This window comes from Tenebrio molitor, chromosome 2, assembly GCF_963966145.1.
Source record: "Tenebrio molitor chromosome 2, icTenMoli1.1, whole genome shotgun sequence".
NCBI lineage: Eukaryota > Metazoa > Arthropoda > Insecta > Coleoptera > Tenebrionidae > Tenebrio > Tenebrio molitor.
The window spans coordinates 27,738,069-27,760,506 of NC_091047.1; the positions used below are offsets into that span (position 1 = coordinate 27,738,069).

At 37.0% G+C, this 22,438-nt stretch overlaps 5 protein-coding genes across 7 annotated transcripts; 3 read left to right on the forward strand and 2 right to left on the reverse strand.

Moving 5' to 3' along the window:
- Window positions 1-1,105: 1,105 nt before the first annotated feature.
- LOC138124730 (inhibitor of Bruton tyrosine kinase) lies at window positions 1,106-6,356 on the reverse strand. Of its 2 annotated transcripts, none has more exons than XM_069039887.1 (8): window positions 6,216-6,356; window positions 5,653-6,006; window positions 5,015-5,442; window positions 3,839-4,203; window positions 2,621-3,788; window positions 1,596-2,505; window positions 1,402-1,547; window positions 1,106-1,344 (listed from the first exon to the last, which is right to left on the reverse strand). In XM_069039887.1, the coding sequence occupies exons 2-8, from the start codon at window positions 5,987-5,989 to the stop codon at window positions 1,201-1,203; spliced, it is 3,498 nt and encodes a 1,165-aa protein (XP_068895988.1). In that variant the 5' UTR covers window positions 5,990-6,006; window positions 6,216-6,356; the 3' UTR covers window positions 1,106-1,200. The 2 variants fall into 2 exon arrangements, with proteins under 2 accessions (XP_068895988.1, XP_068895989.1); XM_069039888.1 differs by having other exon boundaries at window positions 5,653-6,000; window positions 6,216-6,301.
- Window positions 6,357-6,707: 351 nt separating this feature from the next.
- Wdr92 (WD repeat domain 92) lies at window positions 6,708-8,865 on the forward strand. Its single transcript, XM_069039892.1, has 5 exons — window positions 6,708-7,797; window positions 7,852-7,982; window positions 8,032-8,249; window positions 8,301-8,533; window positions 8,586-8,865. The coding sequence occupies exons 1-5, from the start codon at window positions 7,514-7,516 to the stop codon at window positions 8,791-8,793; spliced, it is 1,074 nt and encodes a 357-aa protein (XP_068895993.1). The 5' UTR covers window positions 6,708-7,513; the 3' UTR covers window positions 8,794-8,865.
- A 156-nt stretch (window positions 8,866-9,021) lies between these two features.
- On the forward strand, window positions 9,022-9,980 carry elm (calcineurin like EF-hand protein 1 elm). The gene is made up of 4 exons (XM_069039895.1): window positions 9,022-9,141; window positions 9,192-9,313; window positions 9,371-9,637; window positions 9,685-9,980. Exons 2-4 carry the CDS (start codon window positions 9,247-9,249, stop codon window positions 9,921-9,923), a joined length of 573 nt encoding a protein of 190 aa, XP_068895996.1. The 5' UTR covers window positions 9,022-9,141; window positions 9,192-9,246; the 3' UTR covers window positions 9,924-9,980.
- Window positions 9,974-15,644, reverse strand: Sec23 (transport protein Sec23). Of its 2 annotated transcripts, XM_069039889.1 has the most exons (11): window positions 15,488-15,644; window positions 15,095-15,373; window positions 14,027-14,507; window positions 13,779-13,977; window positions 13,169-13,339; window positions 12,970-13,112; window positions 12,705-12,916; window positions 11,612-11,812; window positions 11,007-11,555; window positions 10,905-10,925; window positions 9,974-10,579 (listed from the first exon to the last, which is right to left on the reverse strand). In XM_069039889.1, exons 2-11 carry the CDS (start codon window positions 15,371-15,373, stop codon window positions 10,490-10,492), a joined length of 2,346 nt encoding a protein of 781 aa, XP_068895990.1. In that variant the 5' UTR covers window positions 15,488-15,644; the 3' UTR covers window positions 9,974-10,489. The 2 variants fall into 2 exon arrangements, with proteins under 2 accessions (XP_068895990.1, XP_068895991.1); XM_069039890.1 differs by lacking the exon at window positions 10,905-10,925.
- A 128-nt stretch (window positions 15,645-15,772) lies between these two features.
- Window positions 15,773-21,265, forward strand: Gnpnat (glucosamine 6-phosphate N-acetyltransferase). Its single transcript, XM_069039894.1, has 4 exons — window positions 15,773-16,103; window positions 16,343-16,559; window positions 20,400-20,589; window positions 20,641-21,265. Exons 1-4 carry the CDS (start codon window positions 16,086-16,088, stop codon window positions 20,801-20,803), a joined length of 588 nt encoding a protein of 195 aa, XP_068895995.1. The 5' UTR covers window positions 15,773-16,085; the 3' UTR covers window positions 20,804-21,265.
- The last annotated feature ends 1,173 nt before the right edge of the window (window positions 21,266-22,438 follow it).

Below are 22,438 nucleotides of genomic sequence, written 5' to 3' on the forward strand. Positions count from 1 at the left end.
GGAACAGGTGGCAATACGAGAAGGTTGGGTCAGGGTAGAAAACGGATACAAACGCAGCTCAAGACAGATTTTTGCGCCTACGAACCTTGAGACAACGATTTGTAACAAGTTCTAGCTTGAGTCAAGACTTTTCCCGGAGGTACCATACTCAAATTAGTCAAAATACAATTAGGCGAAGATTGGCAGAGCATCATCTGCTACCGTTTGTACCCGCAACGGGTCCCCTTTTAACCGCAGGCCACCGCAAAAGACGACTCGAGTTTGCTCGCGAACACCTAAATTGGCAAGAAGCTGATTGAGCTAAGGTATTGTTCAGCGAAGAGTCTAGGTTTTGTCGATTCTCTAGTGACAGGTGTATAAAAGTCTACAGACGTCCTGGAGAACGCTTTGCCCAGTGAAATGTTGTTGGAACCGATAGTTTTGATGGAGGCTCAGTTATGATTTGGGGAAGCATATCTTTGGACACCCACACGGAGATGGTTGCTGTAGCAATGGACACTTAAATGCCTACGGACACATAACCAATATCTGGGAACCTCATGTTGTGGCCTATGCACCACATATCGGCTAAAATTTCTTGTTTTGCATGATAATGCAAGGCCTCACGTAGCACAAGTGGTGAGTCGATACCTTCACAACGTTGCTATTAACACTGTAGACTGGCCAGCCCGAAGTCCAGATTTAAATCCGATTGAGCACTTATGTGGATAACATGGAAAGACAAGTTGCAGCTTCGCAACCTGCGCCAATAAATCTTAACGATCTTGGAAACAGGCTTGTTGAGATTTGGGATAGTGTTGACCAAGATTACATAAGACATTAACATTAACAGCGAGTAGGGGTAGGCGGTGTCAAGCAGTAGTTACCACAAGAGGCGGAAATACCTGTTATTAGTAACTTTTTCGTGTAATTTCTTAAATAATGTTGTGTTAATTTTTGAATTGTTCCTGTATTTTACTTTATTTAACGTTATTTATAAAACAATATATTGATTTGGTCCATGTAAACGTTAGGTTTTATGTTATTTCAATTTAAACTACAAAAAAAAATTTACGCCGTTTTGAAAATTATGCGTTAATTTTGGTGCGAAGTGTAACTGGATAAATAAATAAAATATCTTTTATTTAAATAAAACCGACAAAAATGAAGCCATAAAATCTTTAAAAACAAAACAAACATAAAACAAATGCAATTCAAATTTTAGGATTCCAATTTTTTATTTCCCTGAACCCACACTGGAGCAGCAACGGCGCCCATATTGACCCTCTCGACTGTAATAAATTCGTCAGTAACGTTCTCTGCATTGTAGAACTTGATGAGATCCTCGATAGCCTTATCTTCGATCTGTTGAAAAAAAAAAAAAATCAAAAATCATGCATCCCTCACTTGTTGGAGCCTCACTTGTGTATAAATTAACAGTTTACTTTTGATCTTAACTAAATTTTCTTTTTGCTTCTTTTCGGAAGACATGATATCACTCAGACTAGTTCCTGGAGAAGGAGGACTGCCAACATCATTGGCAATTTTCCACGGATTTTTGGGACTTTCTAAAATCAAATCTAAAAAAACACAATTTAAAAGACATTTCTGCATACCCGATATCGGCGTTTCTACATTGCTCTCAGACGACAACCTCTTCCTCTGCTTTTGAGACATCTTGATTATTTTATGTTTGGTTTCAAATTTGTGACTTTTCGGATGACAAGACGAAGTAGGTGGACTATTCAGCAACGGAAACTCCTCAAAAGAAGTTCCCAAAACGTCACCATCTCCACTATTCTTTGACACCAACTTGGTAAATTCACCGCTGTAGTCTTCACATTCGATTTTTTCTTCTGCTAATTTTATTGCTCTCAATCGATTTGGCACGACGTGGTGAACATCACAACTAACGTCAGATGGCGAATCGGGAAACTGTATAACATTATCATCACAGACATCTTCCTTCAAAGACTTTTGACTAGCATCCAGACTACTCTTGTGAGTCCGAGACCTCCTCTTCTGACCGCTCTTTTGTACGACTTTCTCTACTTCCAACAGAGAAACAGGATATGCGCTGCTGACCGAAACAATTTCTTCTTCCAGTGGGGCCGTGGAATACGGCGTGATCACTCGACAGCAGATTTCCGACTTCTCTTCGAAATAAAAGTCGCTCAACTCTTTCAAAAGCGCTTCGTCCAGCTCGTCAAACATTCGCAGTTCCAACAGAGGCGCAATATTTGACACGATAAATTTCAAACAGCAAAACTTCAACTTTTCGGCGTTGTAAATGCTCGCGTAAGACAGAAATTGGACACAGTTTTTGAGTGTCAAGCATCGAAACAGCAAATATTCGCATTGCTCCTTGAGTCTGGTTATGAACAGTTGATCCGCCAATATTACCAGTTTGAATAAATGGTCCTGTTCCTTGTTGTTCAAATAGGAGAGGGTGTCTGTGTAGAGGTACTCCAACAGAGCTTCGACAATACTCCTAGAGCAAGGCAGTGTGACTGTTGTCGTTTCAGTCTGTAAAAATTGCAATTGTCAAGAATCCGCCAATCACAACTCGATTAAGCTCCGTTTTATTTTAGTGAACGCGCGCGTGATTGGTGGATTTGAATAGTGTACCAAAGCGACTCACCCCGCGCCATCTCGTTGAAAACAAATTATTAAAATAATCACTCTGGGCGGCTAATATGCACTTGTGGGCTCTAACTTCTTTCCCATCGGCGCATTTTACTGTGACGTCACACAACTCCGACAAAGCCATCTTGTCGAACTGTAGCGGTCTCATCGCAACTTCTTTTTTCGTCTTCTTCTTGATGACGAACTTCTGCATGTCGTAGTTGCTCAATATGGCGCACAGGTCCGCACAACCGAGTTTCTTCGCCATTTCGTGCAACATTCTCACAGGATTTCTGATTTTGTTTTGTTTGTTATCCTGCTTTTGATTTGTTTTTGTTTTGTTATTGTACACCTCGAACGCGGACAACTTCCCGTCGACTTGTTCACTTTCAACCTCTTCGCCTGTTTCCTTGAGTCTCTCGCACAAACTCTTAAACTTGTCAGAGCACTCGCCACACTTCAGCAAGTCACAGTCTCCGGTGTAGACGTACGAAAGAAATTGTTCAAAAATGAGCGAATTGTAACCATCCAGCACCACGACTTTCTCTTCGTCGTTCAACAGTTTCTCGAAATGAGAACTTTTCGACGCCACTACGTAGCGATGGGCGGGGAAGTACCTGTGGTCCACTTGAAAAACGACATCGTGAAGGTCGTCGTTTTCGTGACATTCTTCAAGAAGGGCCCCCATGTTTTGCTTCATCTCTGAATCTATAATTTCGGGAGCGTGGAATCGCTTGTACGGGGGCGCCTGAATGACGCAAAAGTCGTGTCCTTTCACATCACTCGTGATGGCTATCGCTCGATGAATCCTTGGAAACTTTGACAGTTTGACAGAAATGCAATCTTCACGCTCTAGAAACTTGTGAAAGGCGCTCTTGTCGCTTTTTTCGATGTTGGCCGTCCGCTTCTTCCTCGGTCTGATGAAACCTTGAAACGCTTCGCCGTCTTTTGTCACAAACAACAGACCGTTATTATTGATGCTCAACTGTCTCACAATTATGGGTCTGCTCAATGGGTAAATGCATCTGCACAGTTGCGAATCGGATTCCTGCCAAAGCAACAAATTTCCTGTGTTGGTCAGAGCCACCACTTTCAACTCTCTATTAGGCTCCCCTGTCAAATCTTTACCAAGCGACGTGTTCAACTTCCCCCCGAAAATACTGACTTGTATCACATTCAATTGTCTGGAAATGACATCAGATTATATTTTGCTTTCAGAACATTCTGCGTCTACCTGGACGCTATCTTGCGACACTGGTATTCGTGCAAGACGTAAATATCACCCTTTTTTGTACACACGGAGATAGCTCCGTCGCTTGAATCCACAGCTACGATTTGAGTTTCAGAAAAATTTAAAATTCTCACAGCCTTCGGTGTAGAAATGTATTTGTCGTCGGTTCTCATTTTGTGCCCCAACTGGCCGGCGTTTAGACCCCAAGTGTAGAGACATTCTGGTCCCCACGCAACAGAATGGTACTGACCCGCACACACGTATTTCACCTCTTGGGATAAATGCTTCAGTTGAGTAGGAACTAGGACTTGCGCGGGAGGGGGGCTGAGACCCAGGACTCGATGGGTGTTCACTCCACAGGAGTACAACTACAAAAAAAAAGTATATCAAACCCGATTCTTGTTTTTTTTTTGAAAATATAACAGTCTAGATCCACTTTTTTATAAATTTATATTACATACATACTATCATTAGTCATTACTCATTACTATACGTCCTCCATCCGAAATTGTCTGGTGCAAGTTGTGCTTGCGGGAAAATCCAATTGTGGTTAGAAAGCGGTCAAAATATGTCAAATATCAAAAACGGCTGATGTATAAACATAAAATCAGGGCTATTGAATATTTTATTGAAATGCAGGTACACCAAAATACGAGTAAAGAATGTAAATGTAATTGCAATAATGCTCAAAGATACAAAAATGTTCCCTGCAGAGGTCACATTTAAATCAAAGCTACCAACCACATAAAACAAAAAGTACTAGACGGTAACTAGGCCAAACTTATGTTCTCATCAAGTGGGCGCACAGTAATGAACTCTATTGTACAGGGTCATTGTAAATGGTTGTCCCATCCCTGTAGGCGTTGGTGACGTAGTTGAATGTGCTGCAAGCCTCATAACATGAGTGATATTGAGACTGGTATCGCCGATAGGTGGCGCTCCTGGCGGTAGTGGAAATCTGTCTACTACTTTGTTTAACGTTGCGGGGCTAGCGGCACATCCAAAATTTGTGTGGGTTTTCAACGCCAACCGCGATGGGACAATCATTTATAATGACCCTGTACTTTATAATTTTAGAAGTTCAATTTTGTTTTAAAATTTAATATTGCGCAACTGACACCATTTTATTTTTTAATTGAATGCTAATGGTAAAATATGCAAGAACATCGCAATACTTACATTCCCATCTGAACATAAAAATACACTGTGGTCTCGAGAGATAGCGACATCAGTACAGGTGATGGGTTCGCCATGGTTGGTTTCAGGAAAATTGACCATTTCTGGTATGATGACAGTTTGCTGGGTACCTAGACCCAACCTCCCACCTTGTCCATGTCCACAACTAAATACTTTTCCGAGAGAAGTCACAATCATAGAATGAAATTTTTCTACAACGACTTTACAAATCAACTCTTCTGGGTACATTTTATGGAAAATGTCGAGCAATTCAGGGGTGGAACGGGATTGTTGCGGTCCCAATGAATTATTACAATTTGAACCCCAAACATACAATTCACCTGAATTAGTTGATTCTGGTACAAAACCGTCCATCATGGCATGATCCAAGAGAGTTAAGCTATTTGAGTCTAACAGAGTTGTGTTGGCCCCTAAAATACAACACCACATTAATACACAATAATAGAATAATGAGAAATAATATGAAATGTAGTTGTATTTCTTGTACATACAGCCTCATCTAGGGCCATCAAATTTTATTTGTCAACAGTATGGTCCCTATGTGCTTTTCGCAAAAATGTTTTCATCAATTCTATAGCTAGTAATTTATCACAAATTATTTATTCTTGTCAGCCTTTTACCTAGTTTCATCAATTCCACTGCGACATTGATCTTTCCATAAAAAATGCTTCTATGTAAAGCTGTAAATCCTGATTCATCATCTTTCGCGTTAATATTGGCGTGGCGATTTTGCACCAGCCACCGCACCAGATTGACTCGACCACAGGAAGCTGCTACATGCAGTGCAGTCCTTCCAACAGAATCCTTCACAGATTCGCAACATGTACATATGTAGTTGAGATATGAGCAGAGGTCGAAATCGGATACACTTCGTCTGGAGATTGCGGCAGTTATTATGTCACCATGTTGAGTTGATCTACACCGGTCGGTGCAATCTGGGGTTTCTTCCAGACCCATGATTGTTCTACCTGTTACTAAAAAATTATATAAAAATTCACATATAAATACTGAAACTGTGTAAATTTGCTTAATATAATTGCGATAGTTGCTAATGTGGTGTTTACATATGTTTGCACAAGGTTATTGTTTAATATTATGAAATTAATAATTATGTAACAATTGTTGTTTCTATTAATTTTTTTCATTAGATTGGCTAATTGGAAATTTGTAATGTGACACTCACCGGGTATTTGCCGATCAAATGCGGTAAATGCATAAAATTGTAATTAGGTGTTATTTTGAACGGTGAACATTTGACAATTAAATGACATTGACAACTATTTGACATTTGACGTTTTGTAGTTCTGTTGCTTCTGTATGGAAGAAGTGTCTTTCTGGCCACTGGTTGTATCGTTGAAATTCGAGCAGGTGCTCATTCTGATCGTGATCGTCTACGAACCGTTAACAGACAAAATATATAAATCACAACTTGCGCAAACTGTCGACTATTAATCGGCCGATTGCTGCAAATGGCAAGTGGTTTTTTGCAACTTGAGTCAACTACAATGTACAGTCGCGAGCAATAAATTTTGGTCATCAATGTCATTCTTTGAGGCAATGTAAAATGCTCCATTGTAAAACGGTCGTAAATTTCATAATCTATCATCATGTTGTATGACATTAATTCTAATTTTTTTCTCATTTTTTGACACTTTGTTGACGTGGGCATAATCAGGCAGGGAATTTTTTTTTAATTTGTGATAATCTAACCAAATTTTGAAATGATATTGACGACCAGAATTTATTGCTCGCGACAGCATATTTCCTATTACCGGATTCAAACATTACGAGTACAGTTGCGGAAACGGAATTTAGGGCAGCATTTTTCTGTCACTTCAACAAAACCTCTGTAAACCACAGAAAAACCATCTTTTACTGTCCTCAGTGTCATGACTGACATTTAAAAATTAAACTTTTCTGTGTCAGTCACGCAGTGAGTTTTTGAATTTTCAGTTAATTGCCTTGAGTGTAATTAAATCATCGCCTACCCTTTATTATAACACAAAACACAATTTTTGAATGAGTCAAAAAGACAAAAACATGACAAGGTTAAAAGGTTGTTTTAGAGTTTACGTTATGAAAATGACAATACTGCCCGAAATTCCATTTCCGCAAATGTATTTCCTAATTGACTTGATTAACTGCCTTCTCCATTTTCCATTCACAAAATAATCTCGATTCTTTGTTATACCTTTCTGAAGGTTTTGTTGGAATAAGAGAACTATAGTGCCTTCGTTAGATTTGCGAAAAACTTCGTCCGGAATGTTATGTTCTTCCATTGTGTTTTAAACATAAGAAAAAAAATTAACAAACAATCAGTTAGAAAAAAATACCATTGATCCTCCTTTTTCATAGATGCCATATTTTTAATTCGGGAATTTATTTTACGTCCAGTTTCTTTCCAAGTGTGAGTTCCATTTCTTCTTGTCTTGAAAATTTCGTCGTTATGACAACATTCTACTGTTTTATCAATCCACAACGATGGAAACCTTGCAAAGGCCCCAAATAATTTGTCACGTCCAAAAAAACTTAAATTACACAATTCACGACGTGAAATGGATACCTTGTTCGGCGAAATTTGTATCAATCGGAGGCAAATCGAACGGTGCTGGTGTCATAGAAACTTACTCACTTGACGCCGAAGGGGTCGAAAAAGTGTCGGAATTTGGCAAAAAAGAGCACTTCAAATGTGGCACTTTCAGTGCTTCTAGCTTAAGAGACCGACATTTAGCCACCGGAGACTTCAGCGGACGACTTCAAATTTGGTAAGATGATTTAAAAAGTAAACAATGAAAATCTCCAGAGATTTTTTTTTGTAGGGATCTGGAAAACAATCTGATCCCGGTGTACAAAACAGAAAAACATAAAGGGGTGATTAACTCAATTGATGGCGTTGGTGGTACTACCACCGATTGTGGAGCACCGGAAATAGTAACTGGTTCAAAAGATGGTAAATCTTCAAGTTGCAAAAATTTTCATTGATCACCAAATTTCCTAAGGGTCTGTTATGATCTGGGATGTGAGGCAAAAGAACACCCCCGTTGCTAAATTCTGTCAAAGCGAAGGTACCCAAGGAAGGGACTGTTGGGCGGTTGCTTTTGGTAATTCTTACAACAACGAAGAACGAGTCGTGGCAGCTGGATATGATAACGGTGACATTAAAATATACGATCTTAAAAACATGTCCGTCAGATGGTCAAAATGTGTCAAAAATGGAGTACTCATGATACATCTGCCTCTTCCTTATGCTACATTTTTGATATTCTAGGTAGTTTCCCTTCAGTTTGATCGGAAAGACATTGAAATGAACAAACTGGTTGCTACCACTTTAGAGTCTAAGATATTTTGCTTCGACGTGCGGACGCAACATCCCAAAAAGGGGTTTGCTCAGGTCGTTGAAAAGGCGCACAATTCAACGATTTGGGCAGTGAAGCATTTGCCCCAAAATAGAGAGATCTTCATGACGACTGGGGGTGCAGGAACTCTATGTTTATGGAAATAGTCGGTTTACAATGTGATTCATTTACAGAATAATTCTAAACAAATGTTGTAGTAATTATCCTGTCACAAGAGTTGAAAAAGATGCTGATGGTCTGGCTTATGGCGTTCCAGGAGAGTTATCCCTGATACAAAACTCCACACTGAGTGACCAACCCATCACAAGTTTTGACTGGTGCCCTGACAAAATGGGGCTATCAGTTTGCTCAGCGTTTGACCAAGCTATTCGAGTTCTCATCACAACCAAACTCAATTTATATTAAAAATAGTTTAATCTACGTGACTGTAACCTAATTAAACATTTACTCAATATACGTTTGGACAATTAGCTAAAATTTGAACTCTATTACTTTCCATTTTCCAGTGACGTAACCTCCACTTGCACAGTTGATTGGATCACGGATTACGATTGGACGTTGGACGGTTGTCGGTTGTCAGATGGTTGTCAGGTTGTCAGGCACCTCAGAACACTTGTCAGGTGCACGCATGCATGTCACAGAGGACCGCGTGTCATTTTTGTCACGTGGTACACGTTGCGCCATTTGATTGGTCGTCGTGTTGCTTTTGTGACTTTAACCACCAGTCTGTAGTGACGTACGTCAACAATAAAAGTGATTAGTGATAACTAACGTCAAAAGTTAATTTCAAAGTTCGCTTTCAGGTGCTAGTCGAAAGTTGAAAGTTTGTAGAGGAGGTCCATTTCTCTGTTTAAAAATATGGGCAACAGATCGTCGCTACTTTTGCGCGAGGAAGAAATTGCCCAAATCCAGGAGGAAACTGGGTGTAAGTGAAAACGACGCACTTGTCTCTTATTAGTTTAACCTTTGTGCATTTTTGCAGTCACTCCAAACCAAATCGAGCGCTTGTACTCGAGGTTCACATCGCTGGATCGAGGTGATTGTGGGACATTGAGTCGAGATGACTTCTTACGCATTCCAGAACTGGCGATCAACCCATTGGGTGAACGCATCGTGAATTCGTTCTTTCAAGAGGATGGGTTGAATGATAGGGTAAATTTTAGACAGTTTATGCACGTTTTGGCGCACTTCAGACCAATCAAGAAGAACAAAGAGAACAACCTCAACTCCAGAGAAGAAAAATTGAGATGTACGTGTTTAGAATCGTGGGAAAAATTGTACAGTTTTGTATTCCAGTCGCGTTCAAAATGTATGATCTCGACAACGACGATATGATCTCCAAAGAAGAATTGTTGGCGATTCTCCACATGATGGTCGGCGCCAATATAAATGAGGAACAGTTGACTAGCATCGCCGAAAGAACAATAGTGGAAGCTGATGAAGACGGTGACCAGATGATTTCATTCGAAGAATTCTGCAAAGCCTTGCAACGAACAGATGTCGCCCAAAAAATGAGCATCAGATTCTTAAATTAAATTGTATATTTTCATGTATTTAGAATAGGTAGGTTAATAATTAAAGAATGTACAGTACCTCCTATATTTTTATTGCATTGCAACACTTATCCTCAAAAGTATTGGGCGATTCAAAATGATTGTGGCCAAGTATAGCAACTATGTACGAAAATTTATGTGGCAACTGTGTGGGTAGGGTAGAGGTGACATTTCATAGACGTGCAATTTTGAAAGTTGTCAAATCAATGTGTAATGGAATGAAACAAATCAAATGCACGCTTATGAAATGTCATACAAATACCGAGCGATCATTTAATAAAATAAATCGAGTTTGCTTTGGAGCCTATGCTATATTATGGGTTGCCATAGGTAACACGCCGACTCGATTTATTTTTTAATTGATCGCATCGTATTAACTCTATCCCATTCACACAGTTGCCACATACATTTTCGTACATAGTTGCCATACTTGGCCACAATCATTTCGAATCACCCAATACATTAATTTTAATTAAAATATATCCAGTTACAACTATTGTACTTAATAAATAGATGTAAATAAAACATTTGATAGGAGTCCTGTAATATTAAGCGGTCGAGGAAACCGCAAGCTTCTTGAGATGGTCCATGAAGACTTGAAGGGACACATCATCGGTCAGAACAGGAGCGCCTCCATCCTGCAATTAAAATTGCGATATTTATCTGATTTACAACAAAATTTTCCAGTCAAAATTCTACCAACGCCCCCACGTCTCATCCAAAAAAATTTGGAGTGTCATTTTTGACAGATGTACTGGCTGAACAAAGCTCAGACGTTACAATCCAAATTTTCTCGAAATTAATAAAATGTTAATGTTTAACGCTGCGCAGTCTTGAATTTTAGTGTTGCCCCCGTCCACCTGTTAGTCGCCTACACTGAAAATTGTGAAGCCAAACCAGTGCGCGAGTTGCAATAAAATTTAGTAACCCCATCCTAGCCTCAATAAAAAAAAATTACTGTACCGCAGTCGCATTAGATATGGCCTATCCGGAACATGGAACAGAAACAGTATTAACACAGATGAAACACAATGATGAATTTGAAAAGTGAACTGAAGAACTTACCCCTCCGTAAGCGTACATGTTGTTGTGAGTCTGACTCGGATTGACTTTTGACAGCAAGAACCTGGCTTGCGACCCACCCTGCTCTGTATCGATGTATCTCGGCATTGGGAACCGCGTTTGTAGGATTTCTTGAGCGTCATCTATTGGGGCTTGTAGCAATTGTCTGAAATTCTCATATTCTGGCATGTCTTGATACTTCAGGTTCCTCCACTGGGCTATAGTCTCGCCGTGGAAAATCAGAATTTGGAAGAAAGTGTCCATGAGTAAAATCCTATCTGGCTGGATCGAACTGGTATCGAGCAGGACCGGCTCTGGTGGTCCGTTGAAGCTATAACTGTACAGGATCGGCTGGATCATGATCAGCGACTGGGTCAGATCCTCCCTCATCAACATGTGCCTGTAGAAAGAGGTCTCGTCGGGGGAGTTGTTGAAGACTTGCAGGAACTGGGAGCGACGCAGGTGGTACATGAACTGTGGATAAAGGCTGAAATTTTCGCTCAATCTGAAGCTGTTGGGATCGTCCTTGTTGTATTCCCCGAATTTCTGACACTGCAAGAGACATCGAGATTGACTGTGTCGCGCCTGGAGTAGAAATTTATATTTACCAGTCTTATCAACATTCTGTCGACCCATCTGAGGACATCTGGGCTGTCGTCGCTCTCGGCTCGATACACAGCCATACGTGCCATCAGCACTGCTGCAGCCTCCTGGTCGAAACCGGCACTTATGTGGTGGATGTTGGCAGTGGCGTCGGCCCAGTTTCTCGCGATTGTCGTCACACGGATTCTCCTCTGGCCGCTTGCGTGCTGAAGGTAATAATTTGGTCAAATATTTAGTCAAGTAATAAGGGAAAGAAAAAATGCAAAATTAGATAAGTTGAAAATGAGGATTCTAAATACAAATGAAGAAATCTAACAGCGCTAAGAGCCACAGTGAGAAAAATAAAACTTTAAGCACTGAGGTGGCCCCTTTGTGATGTTTTGGAGGTTTATAAATTTTTGTGATACTTGTAAGAGGTTATGCTTGCGACCATAGATTAGAGTTTTCAATGGAAGACATTTGATGATTTTGTAGCCATCTAAGTAAAAAAATATAATTAAGTCAGTACTAGTACTTTTTGCTTTAGGTAGGTGATTGGCAGCATGTAGCTTTAATCTTTATCCACAAGGACAAGAGTGCCCTATTCAAGCAATTTTTATGTTTCAGAGTTACTGCAGTCACAATTTTTGCAAAATAGATAGTTTTCACGTATTTACCGGTTCTGTCTTCAGAGCAGTAGCTTACGTTTACCGCCAAATTTAGTTGTTAATTCATTTGACTTGTTTTCAGATTGTTGTTTTATTTCAAGATAAACAACTTGATAATGTGAATGTATTGGGTGATTCAAAATGATTGTGGATAAGTATGGCAACTATGTACAAAAATTTATGTGGCAACTGTGTGGCTAGGGTAGAGGTGATATTTCTTTGACAGTTCATAGTCGCGCAATTTTGAAACTTGTCAACTCTTCCCCACCCACATAAATTTTCGTACATAGTTGCCATACTTATCCACAATTATTTTGAATCACCCAATATTTGAAATAATCCTCTTCAAATAAATTTTAAACATTTTTTGATATTTGCCTATTAACAACTCTGTTCGTGCTATGAAAAAATATTCATTCTTTGTTTAACTGTTCGTTAAAAGAGTCCTCACCTGATATTGTGTAATAAACTGGATGCAGCCACGACCTCCTTGAGGAATCGGAGCCGAATGTTGATTCACAACTTCAAAGAACAAAGCGATCGTGGAACTCGGTGTCACTGTACACATTTTCCATTGAACGGTATTTCCCATACCGATTTCGGTATCAGACACTAGAGGACTCTTAACATTTAAAGAAACACAAGAACCGATGCCTCCTTGAACTAAAATCAACTCACATTACTGCTGCATCACCTTCGATTTTTCAAAATTTTACCCTTGAGTTCTCTGGAACATTTCACTTCCAAAGTAGCATTGAAGGCCATTTTCAAGTCATTTTTAGAGTCTCGAACAAACACTCGTTGGAATGTTTGTTTGAACAGCGACGAGTTGAACGAGTCTCCCATCACCATGTGTCCACTACAGTAATGAACCAATTAAAGAGACATTTATTTACATTAAACTTCACATTTTACCCTGTAGAATTGCAACATTGCTTCATTTCCATAAGCCCCGTCTGATCCAGGGCGCAAGAGTAAATATCAACACAATGACCGTTGGTGGCAGCTCTCATAGCTAAGGCTTCATAGTGCTTGATGCCCTTCTTCATGTATTTAGCGTTGTCTTTATGTATATCGTGATGGGACCTTCAATTATTTATTTTTTAAAGATGTTACTATTTAGAATAGTTTATTGTCTTTATTTAAAAACATTAGAATAAACAGGTAGCGAACGTTCATTTACAGATTAATTTCACACTGGCTGCCAATATGAAAGTATAGTTTCGTCAATATCACGGAAATACTCTTAGGGCCAGATTACAGGCCCTTTGAATTAGAACTTGCTTTTAAAACTTAATTTTTCTGATTTTCAAATTATATCACTCAAAAAGGTTACATAAAAGACACCAATAGAATCATTTTTACTTTGCACAACTTACACTGGCAGACTCAATATTTGTATGAACCAATCTACAAACCAATTTTTGGATTTAGAGGAGTCATTATAGTTAGTTAAATTTTATTTGCTCCTACTGTAAAGCTTTTAGTCTGTAAGTGGCATCATTTCTGACAATTTCAACTCTACCTGATAGGTTGCTTGAGATCATCGTTGACCACCTGACCAGGCCCTTGTGAGCATGGACCTCCCAAAAACATCATAACTCGAGCTCCAGTATTGGCGTAAGTACACTCCAACAACCCTATCGCGATTGACAACGCAGCCCCCGTCGACCTCAGAGGCCTCTTTCCTTGCCCAACAGGCCACGGATCTCTCTGGAGCTCACCTGCAACTCCAACTGTAACCCCGCTACAAACCGACTTACTCCACCATACCAATCAAATCGGTCAAGCTCATGTCGCACTTCGAAATCGGCTGAAGAAACCGACTGGCCGGTGGAATTGGGGCTTGCGGCTGTTGCGGACCCCTCATCGGCTGTCCCGGTTGTTGTTGGGGCTGAGCTATCGCCACTTTACCGATGCCCAACATCTCTTGGATTTGTTTGGCGGATAGATCTTTCGTCCCCCGGAACACGTAGGATTTGCTGCAGCCTTCTGTGCCCAGTTCGTGAACTTGGACCATCTTTCCGAAAGTGATGAGACCGATGAGGGCCGTCGGCGGTAAAAGACTGAGAGACATTTGCAGTGAATCCTTGAGAGCTCCCAGTTCTTCTTCGTCCATGCAGGTGTCGACGACCAGAAGGTAGATCGGGGGCAAGCACTGGGCCCTGGTTATGGTGTATTCGATAGTCGAAAACATGGGCATCAGTTCTGCGGGTTGGTGTTGTTCCGAGATGGCAGCATATTGGGGAGGAAACTGCAGAGGTGTTAGATATGAGAAGTGTTCCATTGTGAAAGATGAAGTTTTTTTTTAGTAAAATAAATGGTCAAATTGAAGAACAAAATTTAATAAAAAAGTTTGCTGAGAATGAAATAAAAAATCATAATATTCGGTAATCGTGTAACGACTTCAGCGCCCCCTAAAATAGAAATTTTGAAAATTTCAGTTTTATTAATTATTTTTATGGAAAAAATCAATTTGTTAATTTTCTTCAATAAACAAAGAACAAACTAATGTAACTGTGAGTGCATAACATTAATTATTAGAGCTTTTAGCAAAAACTAAACCTACAAAATAGGAATGACATCACTTGACTTGACCACAGCTAACTTGACCTGATTTAGTCCATCTAAATTAAGCAACAAATTAAATTGTGATGTATATTAAATGTATTATTAAATATGTAGTAAATAAAAATAATTCATATTAAACATTTTGCTAAAATTATGTTTCTACAAATACACATTTTCTAAAAATTGGAACATTCCTGTTATTTTATCACTGTGTATTTTTTTATTTCACAAATGGAGACATTGTGGAAATGTCACATCTGATATACTTACAGGATTTCTCTGAAAACAGAAATTGCACACCCATAGCTTAGCCCTGTAGTCTACTTGGCAGAGAGGATTTAAAATTGCTCTACAGTTGCTCCTTGTGCACAAAACCGGGTCATACTGAATAGGCGGTAGGTCTTGACGTTCTTTGATAGGTTGATAGAGACACCCCAAAGGGACAACTAAACGCGTCGCTTCAATACGACTGGACGGCCAAACATTCCAAGTAAAACGAACACCGTCTCGGTCCTCGTTCTGTTGAATGTATTCTTCATACGTTGCCATCTGCACAAATGTAATTTTTCTCTTATTAAAATAACGCCAACCCAAATGTTCGAATATTGTAAGTTAGTTCTGTTGGATGTAATTGTGTAAGTAGGAAAAATTACGCCAACATACCTTCAAGACGACTTAACACAATGAGTTACGAACAATTAATTATTACTAAATCTTCGATTTTAATTTAACTTAAACTGTTAAACATCTTACGAGTGTTACACATTTCACGATCCACGTCATTCACGTCAGCTGTCACTTTGAAAATTGGTAGCAGTCGCCATCTGTTGAGAAATTGTTAATCGTTGATATCACTTGACGTCGCCTGCGTTGATTATAAATTATAATCAACGCAGGCGACGTCACTTGATAAAACCACGTGTATTACCTGTAGAATTCCATAAATATCGATGGTTTACGTTTTTACGAGTCATTTTTTGTAAACCATGCTGCGAGTGATGATTAAAATTTAAAACTGTTGTTAAATCATCCAGCCGCGCTTGTTCCTTCAGTGCTTGTAGCCACATCCATGACGAACGAAACGTCAAAAGCTCGTGTCTAACTGTCAAAAGTCAGCAACGTCAAATAAGAACCACCGGCAGTGAAAGTCAACTTTTCTTTTCTTTTGGGTGACCGAGCTATTCAAGGTTGTTTGTAATTTATAGCAATATGTTCGTGTAGTTAAAATTCTTTCGCAATCTACATTCAGACGTTAGAGGAGATGGGTCCAGAGAGGCGGGTACGCTTTTTTAAAATTATCTTTAATCTTTGTAAAATTTGATTTTTACATTAAATACGAAATTAATCAATCTACAGAAATTGTGAAATAAAAGATAAGATTATGCGTTTTCGATTTAAGTACCATTATGCATACATTCTTCAAGTATCTCAGGTAGAGAATAGATGCACATGTAATGGTGTGATTGTAGAGATTTTGTTAAAATAGATTACCTATGGAAGATTTTTTTTTTGTTTCAGGCCCACAACGCTGGATATTTATTTGATCCAGAACTTCTTAAAAATCTTGATTGGGCGTCAGTGAGGGGTTATCTCTCACCCCCAATCACAAATGAAGCTCCAGGAGAGCCTTGGCTCCATGTTAGGCCTTTGCAAATTGAAGATTATGATAAAGGGTATTTGCAGATTTTAACACAGTTGACAGCTGTAGGAAACGTCAGCAGACCAGATTTTGAACGTAAGTGGTCCGTTTTATGTATTTTTTATTGCAAGGAGAGAAATGTCTTTGGATTTTTATAAAAAAAAGTAGAAAAAATTATGTAGGTTCCACATATTTGAAATTACTTCCTCTTTTGTCTCAAGGTCACCATTTTTAAAGGTGAGCAGCACTTGCCCATGTCTTGATATTTAATTGCAGCATAAAGAAATTCTTGAAATTATAACGCAACCTATATCGCCGTTTACATCACAGTAAATTAATTTGAAAAAAAAACATTTTTTTCCAAAAAAAATTCCAAATATGTACAACATTCAATATTAACTAATCAATTTGGTATTTACCTTTAAAAACCATAATGACAATGATGAAGGCCAACTTTCACCTATAATTATTTATTTGATTGGGTTAAGTTTATTATTTTAAATATTTTTCTTAAGAAACGATTGGTGATTCTAATTTATTCAGAAATCTGGTCCGCGGGTTTTTCAATTCTTTTGGATATTTTAAATTATTTTTTCTACTTCATTCATTACATTAGACGTGTCTTGGGCAGTTAGACTAATCCTAATCTCGTATTTCTGGCGGGGTACATACAAAATCGTCTGGGCTCATTTTTAATTTGTCATAAAAAAAATAATAACAATTGATACATATTTGAATTTTCCAGATAATATGACATTTGTTGCCAACCACGACAAAATTCCCCAAATTTTAAAATTGTTAATTTTCACTTAAAAATGGCTTAAAAGGTGTGATATTTTGTTTATAAGGCATTTTGTAGCACTTATTCCTTCATGGCACTCCTCGTAAGCTCGTCGTGCCCTAAACCCGTGCGTGCCACAAAATGCTTCTTATAAGACTCGTATCATAATATACTATAAAATGAAACATTTTTTGCGAGCAATCAGAATGATATTTAATGATAATTTTCAAGTAGTTTCTTTGATTGAGTCCTTGATAGATAACATTTTTAGGAGCTGTTAATTAAAGGCCAAAAAAACGAAATTTAATTTACATGTTTTAAGAGTCCTCAAAAGTGAGAAGAATATCATTGTATTTAATTAAAACTTTTGCAGATTTGAGAAATAAGAAAATATTTAAGTTTCAAACACGAAACAAAAGCCAAAACATCATTGATTGTTTTTTTTTTTAACTTTTTTTTCTTCATTGACATCAAATACGGTGTGATCAAGAATGACTGAATCTGTTGGTAATAAAGTCAAGATTCACATTTATTTTGTCCGGACTATAACAATGAAATTTGGCAAATTTGACATTTACCATGAAAGGTTCTTTTTTGTAATAGGATAAACATAACTGACATAACCAAAAATGTTTTTAATGTCGTCTCAAGTTAAAAAAATCCTGTTAGTGCCAATTACGAGACAAAAAACACCAGTACTTTTCAATTGTTTCAGTGCCAACAGACTCAGTCATTGTTGATCACGCTGTAGTATTTTCTCATTTAACGGATATGAGGTATTATTTTTAGACAATAAGTAGGTAATAACTAAATCTTGTATTACGACTAGGTATGTAGGTACAATGAAATATTCTTATCAGAAAGGGATAACCACATTAGTAAGAATTATTTTACAACACTTGCCGTTTGATCAATTTTTGTGTACGTCATCAATGAATTATCACAAATTTCTTTATCATTCATCACTACATATTTTGTAAATATCAATAATCGTTTTTACTATTTTTATACATGATTTATGTGGTACCTTTAGAATCAAAGATTTTTTTCTGAATATTAATTTGTAATTACATATTCAAAAATTTATTTAGTTTTATTTGTTTATAAAATATCCGAAAGAATATCAGTAACTGAACCTTTTCAGAATTAATGTCAGCGTTTGCTTTATATTCTGCAGATTTCACAAATATTTAAAAATATTTTTCTTATTTAATCTTTATATTGATCTCAGATGGTATTTCATTGTTTAACAGATGAACAGCTACAATTTGAAATAATGAAAGTGTCTAATCTTAGATATACAGTGTGAACATAAAGTTTGGAACAAAATTCATAGTAGCGTTATGTGATGTTTTTTGGAAAATCGCTCGGACAGGTCGATTTTATTTTGAAAAATTCCATCCTGTGACGTACAACTTGTTTAAATGACGTCATTGGTTTTTGCGCAATGACGTCATCACCAATTTTTTTAAATGGCAACCCCCACTTTTTTATCTTTTTCTGATAGACCTTCCTACTACCTAAACGATGAATGAAAAAAATTGGTACCTTACATAACAATTTTGTTTTTTGAGAAAATGGCAATTTTTATTTTAAAAAATTACATAATTTAATTTTTAATGTAAAAATTTTAATTGACCTCAAACAAATACAAACAACTATCTAAGGTTAGGTTAACAATAAAGTTTAAGGCAAATGTTGAAATTATTCCCTGCCAACAATTTGGCACTTACCGACACTTTGTACACTGCGCTCAATAATGTCAGGGCTTTTCGTTCCGTTTTAGAGCAAATTCGCTGCAGTAAATCTTCTAAATTGTTTGGTCGATTAAAATAAATCTTCTGTTTTAAATAAACCCATACAAAAAAAAAAAATACATTAAAAATTAAATTAAATTTTTTAAATAAAAATTGCCATTTTCTCAAAAAAATTGTTATGTAAAGCTTGTTTGACACGATGCTAAATTTTGTAGAAAATTTGTTAGAAAATGAGAGAGACCCTCGTTCATTGGTCCTCTCATTTTCTAACAAATTTTCTACAAAATTTAGCATCGTGTCATACAGCCTTAAGGTACCAATTTTTTTCATTCGTCGTTTAGGTAGTGGAAGGGTCTATCAAAAAGAGAAGAAAAAAGTGTGGGTTGTCATTGCGCAAAAAGCAGTGACGTCATTTAACAAGTTGCACGTCACAGAATGGCATTTTTCAAAATAAAATTGACCTGTCCGAGTGATTTTCTTAAAAACATCACATTACGTTATTATGAATTTTGTTCTAAACTTTATGTTCACACTGTATGTATCTATGTATGTACATACATTACGAATTTTTTATCAGTTATTTGTTTATTATGTTGTAATAAGTGATAAAAAGGAGAATGTGACAAAGGAAAAAATCGAGTGATTTTTCTTCTAAAACGATTTACCTGTTTATTTCGGGATTTTTTCCAGTAAAACAAAATATCACAGTTAAAATTAGTACTTCTCCGCGCCCTTAAAATTTAAGTAAAGCTTGAATTAATAAAGGTGGTTGCCATTTATAACCGGTAAAAAAAATTGGGTCTTTAGAAAGAATACTTTTTTATGTGCATGACATCATGCCTATCATATTTACCGTATTCAGGTACTATAATACAATTTGTATTTCATATGTTATCCTAATAATGACATGCATGACTATGCATTGTTTTACATCTGAAAATTTTAAATTTCTAATGTTAATGACACCAGAGATAAGTCCACCTGAACTTATCCCGCGTACACCCGGTATTTTAGTCCATGTTTATTTTATCATATCATCAGTTTGTGTTTAATTACTATTGTTATATATTTAGTTCTTGTAAAGTTGTTTTACCTGATGGAAATATAGACAAATTTGATTATTATTTATATTGTAAAATCTTAACCCTCCACCACCCGGCGGCACGGCAATTTTGCCGTTATTATTTTTATTATTATATCGGCATTTTTTACTTTTATCGATTTGAATCGCAAGTCAGAATATGTTATCAGTATCACAAACTGACAAGGCCAAGTAATTTTTGCCATCATTTTAATCTGTTTGCGTCACTTTGCAATTCTTGGATTTTTCGATTAATCAAACATTTTATTTAGTATATTTAGTAAATTTATGTAAAATGAATAAGAAATATTATTCAGATCAGTATCGGAATATGCAAAAATCTGGTGGTTACTACATAACTGTCATCGAGGACACCAGAAACAAAAGAATCATCGGTGCTGCAACCCTCGTCACGGAATTCAAATTTATCCACAACTGCGCCCTCAGAGCTCGTCTGGAGGACGTCGTCGTCAATAACACCTATCGAGGAAAACAGTTGGGGAAACTGTAAGCGTGAGAATAAACCAAATATGTTGCTCACTAACACTCCAATTGCAGAATCGTCCTAACTGTCAGTCTTCTGTCCAAGAAACTAGGTTGCTACAAAATGTCGTTGGACTGTAGAGATCCTCTGATACCGTTTTACAAATCCATCGGGTATAAACTCGAGCCCGGAAATGCCAACTCGATGATTGTGCGCTTCGAGGAAAATCCATCTTGACAATTAGCCGCTAATGCTTCCAACGCCAAATCCAAACTCTAACTAGGATTAGTTAGGACCCTTTGTACAGTTATTAATTGATTCCAGGGTCTGTTTATTATCGGGCTCTTAATTTATTGTTATCTAAGTGCACTAAGCAGAGTAAGAGTGTGATAAATTGTACTTTTATTAAAATCGAATATGACATTTTTTTTATGTTGCAATTCAAACCGATCTTGTTTGTTTCATTCATCACTTTATTTTCTTTTTGAATTTGGTGTTTTTTTTTTTTTTTGACTGGAGACTTCGATTTCATAACTTGCAAAGGTGTCCATTTTGATGTTTTTCCCCAAATGAAAAGTGTCAAAATGTTTGGATTTGATGTTCTAGCATTGGCTGGTGTTTTGAGCGCTTCGGAAACGCTCCACTTGATTTGTTTGGCCGAAATTGTACTTAAGGACCTGAAATAAATTTGTTCCTTTATCTTTTGTGTTTCATTCTCAAAACCTCGATGAAAACCCCACTGATTGATTACTCACGGTTTATTAATTTTACACATTTTATACAATTCGCCAACAACTATAATTTATTACAACTAGGTATTGTACAATTCACTTTTCTATATTGTTACATACAATTATGTGTAGTGATATGTATAAAAGTCCAACTGATTTAACTGACATAAGAGTGGAATTTGAAATTAAGAAGAACAATCGTAACGAAAGTGGGCCTGAAATGAGGATTAGTTTGAGCTGAGAAATTCGGGTTGAACTAATAATCATTGTCCTGTACAATGCGTGTCGAGTGAAATGTCCTAATCTAGCACATGTACTTTTTATAACAATTTGTAACAAGATGCTAACAATTATATAAAGTTATACATTTTAGCATAACGGAATTTTGCCGAATTACGTCCAATTCAATATCCTTTACATCATACACACATACAAACAGTAAATACTTACAAATGATAATTGGAAGACATACATTTCTAGAGGCTAAATGGAAGACATCGTTAACATTATTTGAAATATTTGACCCTTGGTTTGCACAATCCATTTTCCAAATTTGGAGGTGAAAATGTGTAAAATTGCCCTAGATAGCATTAATTTTATATAGCTAAGGTCTATGATGGGTCTATTTAGCATTCAGAAGCTACATAAAATTAATACATACATCGTAACTTCATCTTTAATGAATTTTGATCCTTCAACTGTGTAAATAAAGTTGTTAAAAAATAAGTGAATCTGAAATTTATTGTCTAAATAGTTTATTGCTTCATTGTTTTTGTAGTCAGATAATTTTTTGAAATAGAGACAATAACACACAGGGCGTAAGCTGAATAATACATATTAGATCAGTAAAGGCAGATTTGCATACTTTTTTAACAACACCCAGTATACTTAAGTCTGACTGAATTTTTAGCGTAGTCTAGTTTAAAATTACGTAGCTAAAACACTAGAAATTCCGACAAACTTTGTAACATTTTTGAACATAGGTAGATATCAATATACAGTGTGAATCCAAAAAAAATGGAACAGACAGTGAAATTTTAAGGAAAAATGAAGAGGAAACTTGGGAAGATGTTTAAGGAATTATTAGGTACTAATAGAGAAATAATTCATTTATCTTAACACCTACATCTTCAGTAGTTCC